The sequence below is a fragment of the Enhydra lutris genome, unplaced genomic scaffold (genome assembly GCF_002288905.1).
Source record: "Enhydra lutris kenyoni isolate GAN:26980312 unplaced genomic scaffold, ASM228890v2 scaffoldscaffold8, whole genome shotgun sequence".
Taxonomy (NCBI): Eukaryota; Metazoa; Chordata; class Mammalia; order Carnivora; family Mustelidae; genus Enhydra; species Enhydra lutris.
The window spans coordinates 6,382,444-6,401,216 of record NW_019154092.1 but is presented as its reverse complement, the minus strand read 5'-3'; the positions used below and the strand labels follow the sequence as shown (position 1 = coordinate 6,401,216).

General features: G+C 43.7%; 1 protein-coding gene across 1 annotated transcript in view; it reads right to left on the bottom strand.

The window, feature by feature from the left end:
• Positions 1-310, bottom strand: part of LOC111142520 (piezo type mechanosensitive ion channel component 2) — a 462,751-nt gene extending 462,441 nt beyond the window's left edge. Inside the window, exon 1 of the mRNA XM_022495760.1 lies at positions 247-310. Coding sequence (XP_022351468.1) covers positions 247-310 — 64 coding nt within the window. The remainder of the gene's footprint in view (positions 1-246) is intronic.
• Between the last annotated feature and the right edge of the window lie 18,463 nt (positions 311-18,773).

Sequence of the window (18,773 nt, the reverse complement as noted above, 5' to 3'; positions counted from 1 at the left end):
GGACCGTTCTGCGAGACCCCGGTCGTGCGCCCCGGCGCGGGAAGTGAGGGAGCTCAGCTGTGGCACTAGGCGACAACACGCGTCTGACTCCGTGACTCCGCTGGTACAGGAACAGAGGCGCGGTCCTCCCCAACCGCGTTCCAGAACGCTATAGCCCTTAACTTAGGTTTGCTCGGTAGCCTGGGCTCCTCCCCAGGTGCCCCCTCTAGCCTCCCCAAGTAACCACGGCTAGCGGACCGCACTCACCTACTGCCAGGCAGATGGGGAGCAGCAGCCTGAAGATGAGCCCGCACACCACTTCCGAGGCCATCGCGTCGGTCCGGCGAGTCCAAGCACGGGGGAGAATTTCGAGGGTCCCTAAGACTGGGGCGTCAGGTCCATGTCCACCTAGGGCCTCGGGCGGCGGGCGGCTCGCAGCCGACCCAGCATCGCCTCGCAGAGGGCCGCCGCGCTGGCCGCCCCGAGGGCGCGCTCCCCGGGGTGTGGGCCGCCCCTCACCCGGCTCTCGCTCACCCCTTGCAGGTCTCTCAGCCGCCCTTGGCCGATCTCTCCCCGACGCCTCGCCGGGCGCTCGGCCTCCCCTAACCAGGCTCTAGGTAGCCCCCTCGCCAAGCGCCCGACCCCCCCACGACCGGCCCATGAAGTGTGGAATCCCCAGTCCAGCGGCGGCGGCCTCTTCAGCAGGGAGCTGGGGCCAGAACCCTGCACGGGGCACTTCGGAGGGTCCCGGGGGGGCGGCGCAGCGAGGAAAGGGGCCAGGAGGGGCGAGTTGTCCTTTAGCTTGGCTCCTGGAGCGTCGCTCAGGGACGGGAGGGCAGTTTTCTTCCCGGAATCCCCACCGGAGCCAACTTGCCTCTGCGGCCGGCCGCCGGCCCCCTGCCCACGCAGGCTGCGGCGCGCCGCCTTCGGCCCGGACTCCCGGAGCTGCCCGAGGTCCCGAGCCGCCCCGTGGCAGATCGTTGAGCGGCGGTGCAGCTCAGCCTCTGCACCCCCCAGATTCGTGCCGAAGAGACCCGGGTGGGAGCGGCAAGGCGCGCAGAACCATCCCCGACTGCACGGGGCTCGAGCTATCGGTCCGGGGGTGGCGCTACGAGTCCCTCCTTCACTAGGAGGAATCGTGCGAGCGTGGGCAGAAATCGAGACGAAAGCACATAGCCAGTGGGTCTGGCTCCAATTCCCTCCTCCACGGCCTCAATTTAAAAAAAATAAAATGAAAACCAAACGCCGTCCGGATGCCAGCGCGCCCCCCGCCCGCGGCGGTGCAACCTCGCCCTGGCGGCGCAGCCCTGGCTTCCCCGCGGGCGCGCACTTCTCTGCCTTCAATGAAACTTTCGAAGCCTCACTCCGGGGACGGGCGTGCCCACGGACCAATGGGACCGCGGCTCCGGAGACGGCGCGCGGAGAGCCCGCCCCTGCGCTGAAGCTCTCGAGTCGGGCGCGGAGCACCGACGCGGCGAGCGCGCCCCCACCCGCGGCGCCGGCGCGCAGAGAGAAGCGCGGCCTCTCCCGCCGCGTGGACTTTTAAGCGTCGGCTTGCCCCTGCTCGGCGCCTTTCCACCGCAGCTGGCTCCAGCAGACCCTCAGCCCTGCTCCGTCCGGTCATTCTGCGGGAAACAGAAGCCACACGTCCTGGCATCCCCGTCCACAGGGAGTGCCCCTGAGCTTACACAAACCCAGAGAATCGTTGGGTGCGCCAGGAAAACTTCACAGGTGTGGCACAAGAGTAGTCGGGGGCTTGGACAACTTTGTGGGACTGTCACTTGTGCCAAGTTCACGCGTACACTTGCATCGATTAAGAAAAATAGAACCCGGAATCAATCCAGACCAATGACCTCTTGTGAAGTCATTGTGAGAAGTTTCAAAGCCGAATGGGCTCTGAGAAATGCCCCGTCTTACCGAGAATGGGTGTGGGCGTTCAGATATGTACCCACTTAGTACATTCTGGAGAACTTTTCTTTTCGCCTCAGATTTGTTACTTGCTATGACTCCTGGGGAAAAGAGTATACGGTTTCCCTTTCCTCCTAATAACATCCCTTTTTTTCCTTGTTCCCTGGGTGAGATCTAGAGAAATCGGTAGCCGCTGGGAGACGCCAGTGTTTCCGGGTCCCTCACTTCCCCCATTATCCAAGAATTGGGGAGATCTGCTCCTGCTGGAGCGCTGTTGAGATCCTCAGAAGACAGATGATTTTCTGATCTGTAGGGAGGACCATTCAGAGTTGTTTTTTTTCCACCAAGAGGACGAGAGGGAAGAATTTAAGTTCGTTCAGCACCAGCATTCTAGGCTTGAATTGGAGATGATGGAAAAATCTGCTGATGAAACTTATGCAAACCTTGGTTCTCTGTGTTAACCATGTCTCCCTTGAGATAGAGCAAACCTGTGTTCTAAGTTCAGATGCCTTCCCAAATTCTGTGAGAATGACAAACTGAACCATTACTTTTTTAATGAAGACTGGAGGTAGCAAAATCTTGTGAAGATACCCCAAAACTTAGACCATGTGTATGCCCTGGAGCTCTGAAGAAGCCTGGATATCTAAACCCCGAATGTATTCATGAGCCTAAAAGTAGGGGTGGAGACAATAGAAACTTAAAATTAACAGCAAATCACTGACTACCACCAAGAACTGTTTTGTGTTTTGCAGAATCTGCCTAGCATGTGGATGGATGTTCATAGACGGTGTTCTCTTCCGCCCCCGCCCCAACTTGTTTTGGACCTAAGAAGTCTCAGAGCCCTCCTGAATTTTAAATAGTATCATGTAACTACATGAATGTTCAGTTTTCTCTGAATATTTCCTCACATCCTTTCTAAGCTTTCCATACACCAGCCATGTAGATGCCTTCAAAATAACTAACATGGATGCTTAAGTTAGAAGACACAAGAAACCTAGCAGATAGATGATCTTACCAAATGTATTACTTGCTTTCTCTGCCACATTGTGTACCAATATGGCTGTTAAGTTTTTAAAGATACTAAGACCTGGATCCCTCTTAGTCTTACCAGCACATGCACCTAAGGAGTTTTGTCTAAACTATACGTATAAAGTTTTTTCCATCTTGGCTGCATGTGACTGTCACCTGAAAAGCCCCGTATGGAATTTCGGTGCTCAGTCTCCACACCCAGAGATTCTGATTTAATCCTCCACACCCTCCCCTCCATGCCTATATTTTTGTGAAAGCTCTCATGTGATTCTCAGGTATGCAGTCTGAGTAGAAAATCACCGTCCTCATTTACATATCAGAATTCAGAAGATGTGCTTTAAGTTTTCAATATGGGCATCACCAAACCAAATCCACCTTCCAGGGGGCTACATTTTTGTAATGGGGTGACAAAAAATGCATATCAGTAGCCAGTGGCATTGTCTTTTTAAGGGCTATTTTACCCTAAAATTCACCTAAATTGAGAAGTGGTAGGTATGTAATACCTACCTTGTTTTTAAAGACAGCCTTGTTTTTAAAGACTCGCTAGTCCACTAGAATATTGATACCATTGGTCAGGACTCTAGCGTGGCTAGAGACCTTAATCCTCAATCTGAGCATGAAACCCAGTATGAGGTAGAAAATATTGGGGGGGAGAAAATTAACTACATAGAAAACTCATTAACACATTATTTTGATAATTGATGAGTGCCTAAAGCACATGACCCCAAGTTTAGCACAGGTGATGAATTAAGCACCAGTCACCACATGCCTCTCTGCATCTATGTGGACAATCAATGCAACAGCTCCTTTTGATCATTACAGAGTTTAGTGCCTTGGAGTCCTCTTCCAAGTTGAAGAAAGTCATAAAACCTGCATGATATGTAATGGGTATAAACAGAGAGAGACAATTTATAGAGTGCTAAGCAACGTGTCTGGTGCATAGTAATCAGTGACTATTAACTGCCATTATTACCATTATTATAACTGTTGTCATCGCTATTGCTGGAAAACAAGGACTGGTTCTGTATTTCTGAGACTGTCACACTAAGCACAGTAACCTGCTCCCATACTCAGGAAGATGCAGGGGATCTAAGTAATATGTTTAAAAACCGTGGCACAGTTGCATAATAGATCATTTCCTAAGTGTCTGAGTTTTAGCCATAAACTTTGTGCCTTGAGTTTGTTTCGTCTTGAGTTTGTGCCTTGTGTGGGTTTCATCTTACCTGTTTAGATACGATCTTTTCTGAACTTGGTTTAATGCTACACTTGGTTTAATATTTCTGAATGTTTCATTCAGAAACACCATCTTCAACCCTGGTGCTAATTTTCTCTAGCATGCTCAGTATTCAAACACTGGCCCATATCATGTATTCCCCTATGTCATTTATTATGCCCTCAAATGCTTTGTTAGCTTCTTTTGGAAGATCTCAGGGGTGGGTATCATCTCAAATGGTCACTCCACAAACCCTATTTCCCAGAGGAACATAAAGTTGTCAACCTGGCATTTTCTTCTCCCAGCGACACCTGCCAAAATTCCTCGGCACCATCTAGCCTTACAGAGGATGGGATGCCTGCCTCCTGCCAGCTACAGGATGTCTTCTAGCATTGGTAACATGTTTCCCTTAGGTATGTATCCATACAACATTTTTAGATGTATCCATTTCTATGTTTTAATTTATAAGTCACAATATTTATTTAGAAGTCATTTTAGTTAGACATTAGTTAGGAGTCACATAGTTTGGGGCTCCTATACTTGAAAAAATTTGGAAGCAGAACAGAAGCTTTTGCAACTTTTTTGAGCTGTAGATTTAATGTTTACAGTGGAAGTATTTTCAAGGTCCCTGTATTCCAAAAACCTAGATCACTTCTAATAATTTGTAAGAGACATCACCGTGTTATACCTCTGCTACAGAGGTTATCCCCCCAACAGTCTTTCCAGAGTCATCTACAGGGAAGGTGCATAAAACATCTTATGTAGCCAGCAGACTGCTGATTTTGTGTCAAGAACCTTGTAAAATCAGCTGACATGTATAAGTGTTTTATCTTTCCAGTCAGATTTTAGGCTTTCAGTGCACAGACAAAATTTCATCCACAAAGCAAGGCATAAAGCAGGCTACACAGCCAAGCATTGTTTCTAAATGAGTTGCATTCGATTTATTTGCTATTTATTTGCTTCCATGACACTACACACACATGTCCAAACACACAAAATATCTATTACTGGGTAAGAAAGAGCTCATATGAAAATAATGGAGCATGTAAAATTTTACTTTTTTTTTTTTTTTTTTTGCAAGGTTGACACATAAAGGAAGAGATTATAAACTCATGGGGAGGGTGTTCTGCCAAAGTTGATGACTTGCCTTGGGCACACAGGTCCCCAGATGGCTGACACTAACAAGTGGAAACCACCATTCATTATTCACAGCCAATATCAGGAGCAGATTTTTATCTCAGGAGTTGTCTGGCTGTTTTCTGTGTATTTGCTTTTGAAGGCTTTGAAGAGGTTGCTGATCTAAAAAGGCTTATCAAACTCTGGGGAGAATTTTTAAATGGGCACTGAAATTGGGGGGACAATTTAACAGTGAATTACAGTCATTCGAAGCAACTTAATATGCAAAACAAAAATCATGAGATTTTCTCTTTATAGCTCCCCTGTCTGTATCCTAGTAGATATTTATTAGTTAATAAGTACACACTTCAGAATGATTTCAATTCCAATTATGTGTGTTTAAACTCCATCAAGATCTCTTCAATGGTCTTAGAAATGGTAATATTCTCAGTAAGCCTAAATAATTTTCATTCACTGATCTTTTATAGAAGTTTCAGATATGGGTATGCATTGAGTGTAAACAAGTTTTGGAATTGGCTCTAATTATTAATGTTAGCCCGTAAGGAGGACTCACAGAGCCCATTCAATGACTATTAAGTCCTCTAGGTGGAAGCTTCGTTCACTTACTCTCCTGCAGTGCCACCTTTCGGCTAAAAACATATTGAAAAAAAATACAAGTACTTAAGTCAGGAAAGCAAGCAATTAGGCACAATCCACAAAGGTCTCTTGCAGCCAAAGATACGCTGATGGGCTTAGAAATACAGCAGGAGCAGAACCAAGTGGTCACTGCCTTTATGAAGCGAGCATCCTATCAAGACAGACATTAATCAAATAATTATAAATAATGAAGTAAACAATACACATGTGCAGAGCACTAAAGGAGCATTAGGCATTACAGGAGAGTATAAACAGTGAACCCAACTCATTCCTGGGGAGTTCCAGGACAGATTCCCCAAGAGGGTGGGTTTATTGCAGTTTGGAGGGTGATGGATCCTCGAGAGGGTAAGCTGCATGAGGGGCAGGGGCTTTGTCCTGTTTACTGCTGCACCCCAGCACCTACAACAGGACGTGGACCATAGCAGACACTGTCTAGATACTTGTGGAACAAATAAAGGCGTATCTAGGTGAGTGGAGGAGGAATGACAAAAGGGAGGCAGGAAGAACAGCCAGCCTCCTGGAAGCAGAGGACATAAATGTGGTGAAGGAATTGCAAGCAGCTCACAGTCAATTTCCATATTTTACCAACTCTGGGTCCTCCACAGCTTACACAATGAGTTCTAATTCATGTCCTTTCTCTGTTCTTTTTAAATTTCTTTTAACAGTCACAAATGCTTACTAAGCACAAGTAGAATAATGGACACAGCCAGGCATGTTCAAGGAATATGGACGGTTGCCCCCAAACCTGGGGAGTTTACCAGCGTATGTGGACCTGCCTTTGGGTTGCTACTCTGCACAGAGACTCAGCCAGAGACACTGGTAGGAAGTTTCCAGACTTGGGTCATCATTGCCGCTCTGGCTGAAATGACTGCTGGATTTTTTTCTAATTTCCCCCACTTTGGAGTTTCTGTGTGTTTAGTGTACCTTCTTTTAAATCTTCGTACAGAGACAGCATATGTGTGTGTGTTCTCGGGGCCTGTGGCCACACTGTAGCCAAAGGGCTTCTTGAGGCCCGGAATGTATTCATGCTGTCCGTTCACTGTTCAGTCGATGGAAGGCCCTGGCGCTTATGAGCAATACTCACCAACCTGCCAAACAAGCAAAGCAGACGTCGCTGGTGCACTTCCTGACTCTGGAAAGTGCAGACCTTTTTCTCCGTGGAGCAGCATGAGACTTTTTCTGCTTGCCCAGCAATGAGATAAACATCACGGGTTTTTCCAAGATTCTTTTAGGTCCTTCATGAGCGTTTTGTTTTGGGATGTAAGGAAATGGTCCCTCTCACTAAAATAAATAGAGGACGCCAGTGTCCTTTCTCCCAAGACCGAAACACAATATCCAGGTCAGAACCTCCCCCACCCCACCCCGTCACCCCCAGGAAAGCAGAGTCTTCACGCCCACTGCTACAGAGCTAGACCCAGGGTTCACTTGCCCTCCCTTTCTAATGGGTCGGAGAAAATGCCTCTTTCTGTATCCTGTTAAAAAAGCTGAGGAAAGTAGACATTTTAAAGAGTGCTACAGAATTAAAGGTGAACATACCACGAATGGTATCAAGTGTCTTTTCCAAAATACAAGTTGCTGATGTTATACATCTCACAACAGTGGCAGCATTCATAGACACCCTAAAATAATTGGCTTCCCTCTTCCCACCCCCTCCCCCGCCCCCGAATGAATCCAGGGCAAGCTACACAGTTTGTGAATTTCAGTGCAAAATTATTTCAGTGCAAAATGTGAACTCCTTGTTCAAAGAGCAGCAGAAAAGTGCAGCTAAGGGTACTAGAAGAGAAAGTTCTTCGCTTTCTCCCACAGCCTTTCCCTCTAACTGCCGCAGCATTTTTCATTTGCCATTTAATGATGTTCTATGTGAAAAAAATTTAAATTATTTAAGCTATTAGCATGAATTTAACCACAAATCTTTTTACCATGTAATGCCAGTTTTAAATGCAAATATAAGAGCAGGGACCTCATTTGCAGAATCACTGAAGTCACATAATTCATATTTTGCAGCTTGTGTGTGCATTACTATTTTGTTCTTGGCAAAACTATTGACATGAAATGAACCCAATTGCTTTCATCCCTTCTTGGTACTCACACATGCTACCAGCACTCTGGACTTCCAGTTTACTGCTGGGGAGGAAAAGACTAAGAGTAAAGGGAACTGTGGGTTGTCTTCTTTTCTCTGTCCCTGTTATCACTGAGTCTAACACAGGGAAGTCACCTAAGTAAGAAAGGACAGGACAAACAGGTCATTAGTGGTTTTTACAGTGCCACTGCCATCTTTCTGCCTCTTGTTCAAACAGATGGTGTGGACTCTGGAGGCTGTCAGTGTTCCGGCAGCTTCCTCAGTTCCTCAGCTTCCTTAGGTAACACACCTGCCATGTACTCCCCAGAATCACAGGTCCACTGAATTCTGCTCACGGGCATCAGGCTGGTCAAATGTGAACAGAACACCAAGGTATGGTGGACATGCATATCACATGTATCTCTGCTCACGTCATGCTCCGTTGTCCCCTGGATATCACTTGCAAAACACAAGTTCAAAGATAAAATTATTAAAAATTGCAAGATAGGAAAAACAGAGCATTCAGCCAAGCCCGGAGCCCTTTTAGCTGGTGGTAGCAGCGGGGGGTTGTGTGACTTGTCAGGTAGCACACGAAGAAATCCAGTCCTGGGCAAGTCCTACGTGTCCTTTTCCTGGCCATTACTCAATTCCTCCTCTCCAGCTGAGTGTCCAATCGTGTTGCTTCGTCCGGACATCTAGCTCCATTCCTAGAAGAATCCCAGCCGTTCATCTGATCAAAACCTATCACAGTCTACCTGCATGTCCCTCTTCCAATCCAACTATGCAGTTCCAGGTTCTGCTCTACAACAAGCTGCCAAGATAAAAAAGTATGTTTCAAGGTTCCCTGCTAGCACGCCTGTGCCCCAGGAAATTACTTCTCTTTCATATTTTTCATTCCAAGAACTCCTGAGGCTCCTCAATATCCCTCACCATACACACCTTCACGAAGCTAGGCTTGCACTAACCTACCCATAAAGGTTTTCAATACCGTTAGACTTCAACCATTCAATAAAAAAGCATATAATAAGTATTAGCATCATGAAAATATGAAAAGAAAACAACAGACGGAGGGGGATATTCACAACATATGACAATGAGTTGTGATTGCTAGCCACAGTGTTTAAATAATTTATGAAATTTACCTAGGAGAAAAATAATACACAGGAAGACATTCAACCTTGCTAAAACTAAGATTAGAAAAATTAAAAACCAAAGTGGAGCACAATTTTTCACCCATGAAATACATGATTAACTTTAAAATGTTGTAAATGATGTTGGCAAAATTATGATGAAAGGCAAACATGTGTTTCTTGTTTAATCCAATGTAAATTTGAAGACTCCTTTCATAAAGGAATGTGGGGAAATGTATCCCACATGAATCCTATAAACTTATCCCGAGAACTAATACAAAATAAAGAAAACCTTTTCATCATAATACATTCATTAAAACATTGTTTGATGAGAGTGAAAAAGCTGGAGATAATACCTGATTATCTAGCAATAAGGAAAGAGATTAATAGAGCCCACTTATAGGTTATTTATAGAACTGTATTCAAATATTTTAATTATGAAAAAATCAGTAGCAAGATGTTTCTGATATGTTAAAAAGCCAACAAAATTCTGTCCAAGCTATGATTTCATTATGTGAAATGAAGTATGCTGAATAACAGAACAAATTAATATAGTTTGATTCAGTCAATGGCAGATTGTAGTTTTTTCCCCTTTTATCTTGTATTGCCATGATGTTCTATGGTATTTGTTGGGCAATCACAACTTTTTTGATTGTGATAAACTCATATATCATTTAATTTTCTCAGTAATTATACGCTGACACTGATTTCTGATTTGGCATAAACAAGCCCAACTAAACATGCGAGCGTGTTGGAAAAACAAGATGAGGAAACACACTTGAACACATTTAATAACCTATAAGCTATGAAATGTAAACCAGTATGTATTATCATTACGATCACTAACATAATTTTTAGTTAATGCTGTATTTTTTAAGCCATCAGCTTTGAGGAGAATTCTCACAGAAATAATGTGGATCAAGCATATTTCTTCCCATGAGTCCTGACTCCATTCATTTTATGCACTGGAAGAGGAAATCATGTTACATTTGGCAACTTGGTAGAAACTCAGATGCAAGGAGAGTGGCCTTTAGGGCATTTCTCTCCCCATGGAACGAGCAACATGCTTCCTTTTTTTTTTTTCTTTTTCTTTCTTCTTTTTTTTTTTTTTTGAAGTTATTTATTTATTAGTTAGTTATTTATTTGACAGAGAAAGACACAGTGAGAGAGGCAACACAAGTAGGGGGAGTAGGAAAGGGAGAAGTAGGCTTCCTGAGGAGCAGGGATCCCCATGTGGGGCTCAGTCCCAGGACCCTGGGATGGTGACCTGAGCCAAAGGCAGATGCTTAATGACTGAGCCACCCAGGCGCCCCAAGTAATATGTTTCTTGAGATAGTTTCTAGAACAGGTCAGCATTAGTGACTTCAGGAAGAAGTTCTGATTCAGAATGGAAAAATAGTACAACTGAGGAACAGAACGTGAGCCAGAAAGCCAGGAAGTCTGGGTGTGTGGTTGCCCTCTTGTCTTCCTTGCCAAGGAACAGAGCACAACCACACAACCTCTCTGCACTACAGTTTCGGCAGGCAGAAAAGCTAAGCAATTGTATCATTAATCCTTATTTCTCAGAGCTCTAATGTAGATCAAATGTACCCGATACTATAAAGCTTTGTATGACTACTACCATTGAGTTTGGAGACTTTATGGGGAGATAGTCTCCATGTTTTCTGGGTCACACACACACACACACACACACACACACACACACACACTGACCAGAAAAGGCGGTTTTGTGCATATGCCCCAACTATGAGTAATGATATATTTATTTCATAAATTAAACATATAGGTATCATATGCATTATCTATATCTAGTAATAGCTAAATGTATTTTGTTATATATGATATTTATATTTATAATATGTTAATATGTATGATACTTATATTTGTATGCATGATACATATATATTTTATTTATATTTGTATCATATATATTTATATTTTATATATGCGGTATTAATATTTAGCATATATGTACACATCTCACTATCATTACCTAATAAATCAGGGCACACAACAAATTTAGGACAAGAATCATTTATAAAACATAATTCAAACATCTTTTGACAGTGCTGAATTTTTTGTTCAATTCCTATTAGATCTGACTGCATGAAAATTGCTTTGATGGAAGCCCTGTAGTAGTGGCTTAAGCAAACAAGAATAAATTTTTCTCACATGCTCGGAGTCCCGAGATGGGTAGTCCTGGGCTCATGTAGCTGTGCTGTAACATCTCCAGCATCTCAGGCTGGTTTGACACTTCCATCCTGTCACTGTTCACCTCTGATTTTCCTCTTTGTGGTGACTCTCACGTGGGCAAGACAGTGGCTCAACCTCCAGCGCCCAGCCTGCTTTCCAGGCTGGAAGAAGACAGTGACAGGGGAGTGAAACATTTACTGGCTGGTGTCTACGTGTGTTTTGAGGACAAAGCACCTCAGGTTAAGAGGCTGTGGCTTTGTCTTCCTTTCTTGCCCCTAAAATGTACCTTTTAAAATACAATACAATATACTTTTCACCTCCTCCCCAATTCACTCCCCAACTCACCCAAGTTGGATGGAGGTTTGACTTGTTCAAGGTCTCTTGGCGAGCAAGGGGCAGAGTTAGGACCAGCAGACAGATGGGCAGATGGGACCAGAGTCCTTTCCACAGCTCTGTGGTGGCTCTGGGACAACGGGCACAATGGACACCATGGGCAGGCATTCTGGGGGTGATCTAGGATGGGCCCACAGCCTCAGCATCCATGTCCTGGCATTGACGTTGGAGATCCACCAAAACATGCAGATACTGTGGTTCTTGAACACATTCAGTAAGAATGATAGAACCCGCACCAGGAGGTAAAAGCGCACTGCCCCCCCAGCCCCACCCCCACCCCCAGAGCCCTTACCACCAGATGAATATATCTGCCCCAGCTGGAATTGCTACATAGTGTGATTCAACCTCATTCACTCTCTCTCCGTTTCTCATCATGGAATCAGGGAGGTTAGGGAAGCTATTTCTTATCCTTAGAAAAACAAGAGTAAGTGAGGAAGGGATCTGAGATTAAATGGATCAACATTCAAACCCCAGTGTGTGCACTTAGAAGCTGGATGACCTATAATGGGGGGCTTAAAATTCTGGACTTCTGTTTCTGTTAAAACAATGAAGATGAAGTATAGCCAGAGAGAGCCGCAAACTCACAGTCTGTACAGAAACCAAGGGTCTGGCCACTTGGGTACAGGACTGCTGGAAAGGAAGAAACAGCTTAATCATTTTCCCAGAAGCCTGAAAGTCAAGCAGATTGTAGTGACTATAATGATGATACCTTGCGTTTATCTGGTTCCTTTCTCTTAAGAGCTCAGAGTGCTTCTCAGACATTATCTCATTAATTTGCAAATCATTCCTGGGAGTTAGGTAGGAATAAAGCCAGAGAAAAGTTTCTAGCTCACACTTTACTAAGAGGCAATGATTGAAATATCCTCTCTTGCAAGTAGATGCACCTTCTGTGCACAGATACGCTGTTACATAAAGCATGCACAGAGAAGATCAATCGGCAGATTCTTGCGATCTCTAAAATAATACACATTTTGCAGAAAAGAAGGTTTTGCAATAAAAATCTTTTTTTGTGGGGGGGGGGCGCCTGTGTGGCTCAGTGGGTTAAAGCCTCTGTCTTCAGCTCAGGTCATGATCCCAGAGTCCTGGGATTGAGCCCCAAATCGGGCTCTCTGATGAGCAGAGAGCCTGCTTCCTCCTCTTTCTCTGCTTACTTGTGATCTTTGTCAAATAAATAAATAAAATCTTTTTTAAAAAATAAATAAATAAAAATCTTTTAGAAAAATTTCTTCATAAATGAAAGGGCTTAGGGAGTTATACTCCCAGAAGTGAAATAGGAAGCCAGTGAGATTCAAAATATGGTATTTAGTGTATATAAATGTGAGCTTTCTTCCTCAGCACATGGCAATGACTGGAATATGATTGTCCTTAAAAAAGAATCCAAAAGTATGAAGAGTGGAAATATTTTCTGGTGACCAAATGAACACTGTGCAAAAGAAAAGGACACTGATCTGATCAATGCACTGCCACTATTTGGTCCCATTAGCAAGGAAGTTCCTAGAGGGAACGTTTCCCCTGACAGTTGTTCTTGGCATGAAAATAAGGAGGTAAACATGAAGTCCCTAAGCTCACTGAGTCTGGGAAGCAGATATCCAACTGGGGGGAATCAGTCCAGGCAGAGAACAAGGCCCTTGTCAAGAAGGAAGATGAACTCTGGCTGCCTTAGGTCAGGGTCTCTAGAAGCCCAGCCTGAGTGGTGCTTTTGGTGCAAGTGACTGCTTGAGGGGAGGCTGTCAGAGGAGGGGTGGGAGAGCAGGTGGGCAGGGGAGGAGAGCGAAAGAAGGATGGGGACTCTAACACACACTGGGGTCAGCCTGGTCGCAAGAAGCCCTTAGAAATGCAGACTGCATCACAGAGATGACTCCGCTTTATGAAAGGGACTGCTGTTGTACCTCTTTGTTGGTCGGTCACAGGCCATGAGGTGCCCAGGGCACGCAGTGGGGTCATAACCTCCCTAGACAGGTGGCTGCAATCCAACCAAGGGCCATGCACTGTAAAGGGGCAGCTGCGACCACGAGTAGCCAGGAATCAGTGTGCCTGGGGAGGCAGTGAAAGGCAGGTGCCGAGGAGAGCTCCTGGGTTGGCTTTGGCGCTGCTCGATGACCAGGCAACTGAAAAAACACTCATGGTCTCTCCCAAAATAGACACTTTGTTTCATTCTTCTCTCCCCAAACATATTCCCTTCTCTTCCAATAAACCCATATACAGGCGACCAAGAAACCAACTCATCAAACAAGACAATACAGCAGCCAGTCATGTGAAACAAGGTGTTCAGTAAAAGCTGTGAAATGCCCTCTATCCGCAAAGCACGGCGGCCCAACGACTCCTCCCCTTCTCTTCACTGCTCTAAATCCCATCCATCAACTTGGGCAACGCTTTTGGGGGTTCTGAGTTTTGTTTGTTTGCTGTTGTTGTACTCTTAGCATTTGCTTTATTTCAGACACTGTCCTTGGCGCGGGTACACAGTAGTAAAAAATGGAGTCCCTGTCCCACATCCAGTCCAGAGTAGGACCTTTTCAGGGGCCATCTCCCCCCTGGCACAGCCTGCAAGGCCCCACACAGAAAGAGAGTTAGGTCACAAAGCCAGTGTTCTCTCTTCATGGGCTTGGTGTGTTACTGAGACTCGTGTCAGGTCTTCTCTTGCCCAAGAGGACAGTTGCCAGCTAGGTGTGCTTCGCAGCTCTGCAAGATTCAGACAGATGCCAGGGGCCGGGCCATCCTCGTTGTAGTTGCAGCCAATCCTGTCCCGCGAGGTGGCCCAAATGTGGTTTGACAACTCCCCCTTACAGAGCAGTCCTGAATCCCGGCCAAGGACAACATGTATTATTTCTAATATACTTTCTGTATTAAACAGGATTAGAAGTGGGCACTGATATTGGCTAAATGCCTCGGACATGCAGCTAGGCAGCGGTTTCGATTTCACCCCACGTGAAAACAAGTTCTTTTTCTTTTTAAGGCTCACACATCTGGTTTCTCCCCCCGCAAAAAGCTCATCTTCTCTGACTTCTTATAAGGGTGTTATTCTCATTCTTCAGTTGTGGCTTCAGACCCCTCCTGAGAGAATCCTTCCCTAACCCCCCAGTCTGTAGCTTCTGTACCCTCTTCCCAAATTGTCATTATTCTCCTTCTCGGTGGGCTGTTCTTTTTCTTCATAGGAGTTTCACTACTTTAACTTTTACGTGTATGTGTCTGTGTGCACATGTGTGTGGGTTTGCATCTGTTGTCATGCTAGACTGAAAGCCCACTAGGGCTGCAAACATGTTTTGTTCATAGCTCAGATCCAACCCCAAGAGAGACTGACACAGAAAACATACTATTGGAGGAGAAGGTCTGGTGCAGTGGCCGAGAGCATGGACCCAGGATTCGAATCCTGACCTTCCACTCACTAGCTCTGGGGCCTCCGAAATCTCTAGGCCCCAGTTTCCCTATCAGTAGAGTGAGGATATTGATACCACCTGTGTTTCTGTGTCATTGTCCTATTTAGATGGACTACTTCACGTAAAGTGCTCAGATAAGTCCCTGGCACATGGTAAGCACTTAACAGATATAAACCACTTTTGTTTGTAGCTTGGATGAAGAGATAGAATGTGTAGAGCACTTCAAAGTCCTGTGATTCTCATAGCTCTGTGTGCACCAAGCAACTGATTTGGAAGAATGAAAACTTTCCAACTGTCCATTGAGTATTTCTCTTGAAGCTTTGACATTCTGTTTTGTTTGCTTTTCAGTTATCCCTTTGCCATCCTTGTGAGAGATGAGAGAGCGAATGCTTCCTTTTCCTTGGTGCTGCCCCTGTTGACCTCACTGCAGGGAGTGGAGACACAGAAGATGCAAGCCCACAGGGCCCTGGCTGGGCAGGTGCAGTGGCAGCCCTTCCAGCACCACACAGCCTGCTAACCGCTAAAGCAGGTGAAGGACAAGCTTGTGCATGGCTGAGCTCTCCGTGGGAGGGGACAGTCACTACCACTCACCATAAAATGTACGACCTTATGAGAAGATGCCATAAGCACAGATGAAAAGGAAAACGATGACTGCAAATGGAAAAAAATTAAGGGAGATGAATTTATTCCTATGATCTACAGAGAAGAAATTACATCTGTGGAGACACAGAAAACTATTCCAGCCCACAAGACATTTTTAATCTAGGAACACAAACTAGGCTCAAACTAAGTCACAGGAAGAAACAGCAAATGTGAGAATTTGCCCACACTAGAATCATGAATCCTATTTGCTTTCATGAAAGCTTTCCCATATAGAAGTATGAACAGTATTTAGATTCTTTTGATTTGAGAGGCAGTATATGTCGATTTTAAAAATGCTAGTGGAATTTAAACAAAGTTCCCTTGATGAAGGGGCCACTTATTCTCAATTGCTCTGATACACAAGTGCATGAGATCACATGGCGTAAGGTTAGTATGAGGCCCTCACCCATACTGTGAAGTGGTACAGTGTTACTAGAAAATTGATTTGCATTAATTGTAAAGGCAGATTGCAAACTCTAAGGTCGCCACTAAAAAATGTTTAAAAAAAAAGTCTAACTTACTTTCCATCTGTATATATTTCTGGGAGAAAATATTTGCAAAAAACATATCTGATAAAGGACTATATCCAAAAATACACAGAGAACTTCTAAAACTCAACAATAAGAAAATAAACAACTTGATTTTAAAAAACGGGCCAAAGTCCAACCTCATCAAAGAAAGCACATGAAGGGATACTCCACATCATGAGTCACCAAAGAAATCCAAATCAAAACCATGAGATGCCACTACACACCCATTCAAATGGGCAAAATGCAGAACACTGACAACATCAAATGCTGACAAGGACATGGAGCATCAGGAACTCTCATTCATTGCTGGTGGGAATACAAAACGATACAGCCACTTTGGAGACAGTTTGTTGATTTCTTACAAAACTAAACATATTCTTACCATATGATATGGCAATCACATTCTTTGGTATTGATCCAAAAGAGTCAGCAAATTATGTCCCCACAAAAACCTGCACATGGATGCTTACAGAGGCTTATTGACATGAGCCAAAACTTGGAAGCAACCAAGGTGTCCTTCAGTAGGTGAGTGGGTAAATACACTAGGGCACATCCAGACAACAGAATATTATTTAGGGCTACAAGAAATGAGCTATCATGCCATCAAAATATATAGAGGAACCTTCTATGTATACTACTAGTATATTATATTAGTATATTAATATGTATACATTATATATATTATTTATATTGTATAAATTTGTATATATAGTATATATTAGTATGTATATTAATATATATATTACTATTGAAAAAAGCCAATCTGAAAAGGCTCCATACCATGTAATTCCAGCTATATGACATTCAGGGAAAGGAAAACTATGAAGACTATAAAAAAGGCCAGTGGTTACCAGGGGTAGGGCAGAGTCCCAACTGCCCCAGGAAGAAATAAAGAATTTGACTTGCTTTGCATCTAGTAAAAATATATTTTTTTAAATTAAAATTTCCAAACCAAGGAAACCTTAGTTCCAGATATTATTGGTAAATTCTATAAAACATTTAAGGAAGAAATACTCACTTTCTAAAAATAGCAGAGGAAGAAACACTTTCCCAGTTAGTTTATGAAGATAATGTTGTTCTGACACCAAAATCAAAGATATTATACGGAAAGAAAATTCCAGATCAGTATTCCAAGGAACACAGACTAAAAATTCCTATCAAAATATTAAATCCAACAATATGTAAAGAGAATACTACTTCATCACAACATAGTGCTTATTTCAAGATTGCAGCATGGTTCAAATTTGAAAATCTGTGAGTATATATGAAGTCACCACATTAGAAATAAATAAAGAAATACACATGATTATCTCAAAAAATGCAAAAGTTAATCTACAGGTGGGGACAAGCGGCTATGGAACCTCAGTTGCATTGCTGACTTATCCCTGCCTGAAGCAAAGGGCCTTGAGATGACTCACATCAGGAAAGGTCAAAAGGCAATTTTCTGGAGAAAGGGGCAGTAATGAGGGAGCTACTGGGCAGTGGGTCTACCAGCCAATAAAGGACATCTTTGGGAAGGGGTACTGCAACATCTTCTGTATTATATATACTCTAAAGTATGGTATCTCTTCAATTTGTTTCTTGTACCTTCATCAGTACATCAAGTGGTTAATATAGCAATAATGTATGTGTATATGTATAGTTTGCATTTTATGTTGTCTGAATTCTTGGACTATATGAATATATGGAGAGAGAGAGAGAGAGAGGACAAATATCCAATATGAATCTTAGAAATTTTTGGATCTCGGGGCACCCGGATGGCTGCGTCAGTTAAGTGTCTGCCTTCAACTCAGGTCATGATCTCAGGGTCCTGGGATTGAGTCCCGCATCAGGCTCTCTGCTCAGTGGGACAGTCTGCTTCTCCCTCTCCCTCCCCCTACTCATGCTCTCTCTCTCTCTCACTCACTCTGTCTCACAAATAAATGAAATCTTAAAAAAATTTTTTTTTGGATCTACGTAATGGATGTATAAGCATTTATTGTATTATCCTTTTAACGTTTTCTGTGGGTAGAAAAATTCTGAAGTGGATGAAAACTAAGTATCCCCTTTAAGTATAAAATAATTCTAGAACAATATAAAAACAGATGCTTTTGCCTCAAACACATGGAAGGTGCTCTGTAGAGCTTTGCTGACCTTAGGCGGCTTCCTTTCCATTTAGTTGTGTGCAAATGACAAACTGCTTATACAATTAGATGTTCTGAGAAAACTGTCCCAGGAATATTCAGACCTTGGCCAACTGTAAAAGCGAAATGTCTTTTAATTTGCAGAACAGTTGATGTCTTTTCGTACATACATATTTTAAAAACGATTTTAACATTTAGAGTTTCTTGTCTCATATATAATTAAAGGAAAGCTTCTTCTGACTTCCAAAACTTTAAAAAGTTAAAAAACGTAAAATTATTTGAAGAGGTTTTATGCAGTTTACGAGAACTATGCAGCAGTTTTGTGACTGCATGGTTTGGCATGCTTTGGTAATTACAGAGCTATGGTATTTAACATCATATTTTTACAGTTTTGTCACTGTATTATGCTATTCTGCAGCCAAGAGGA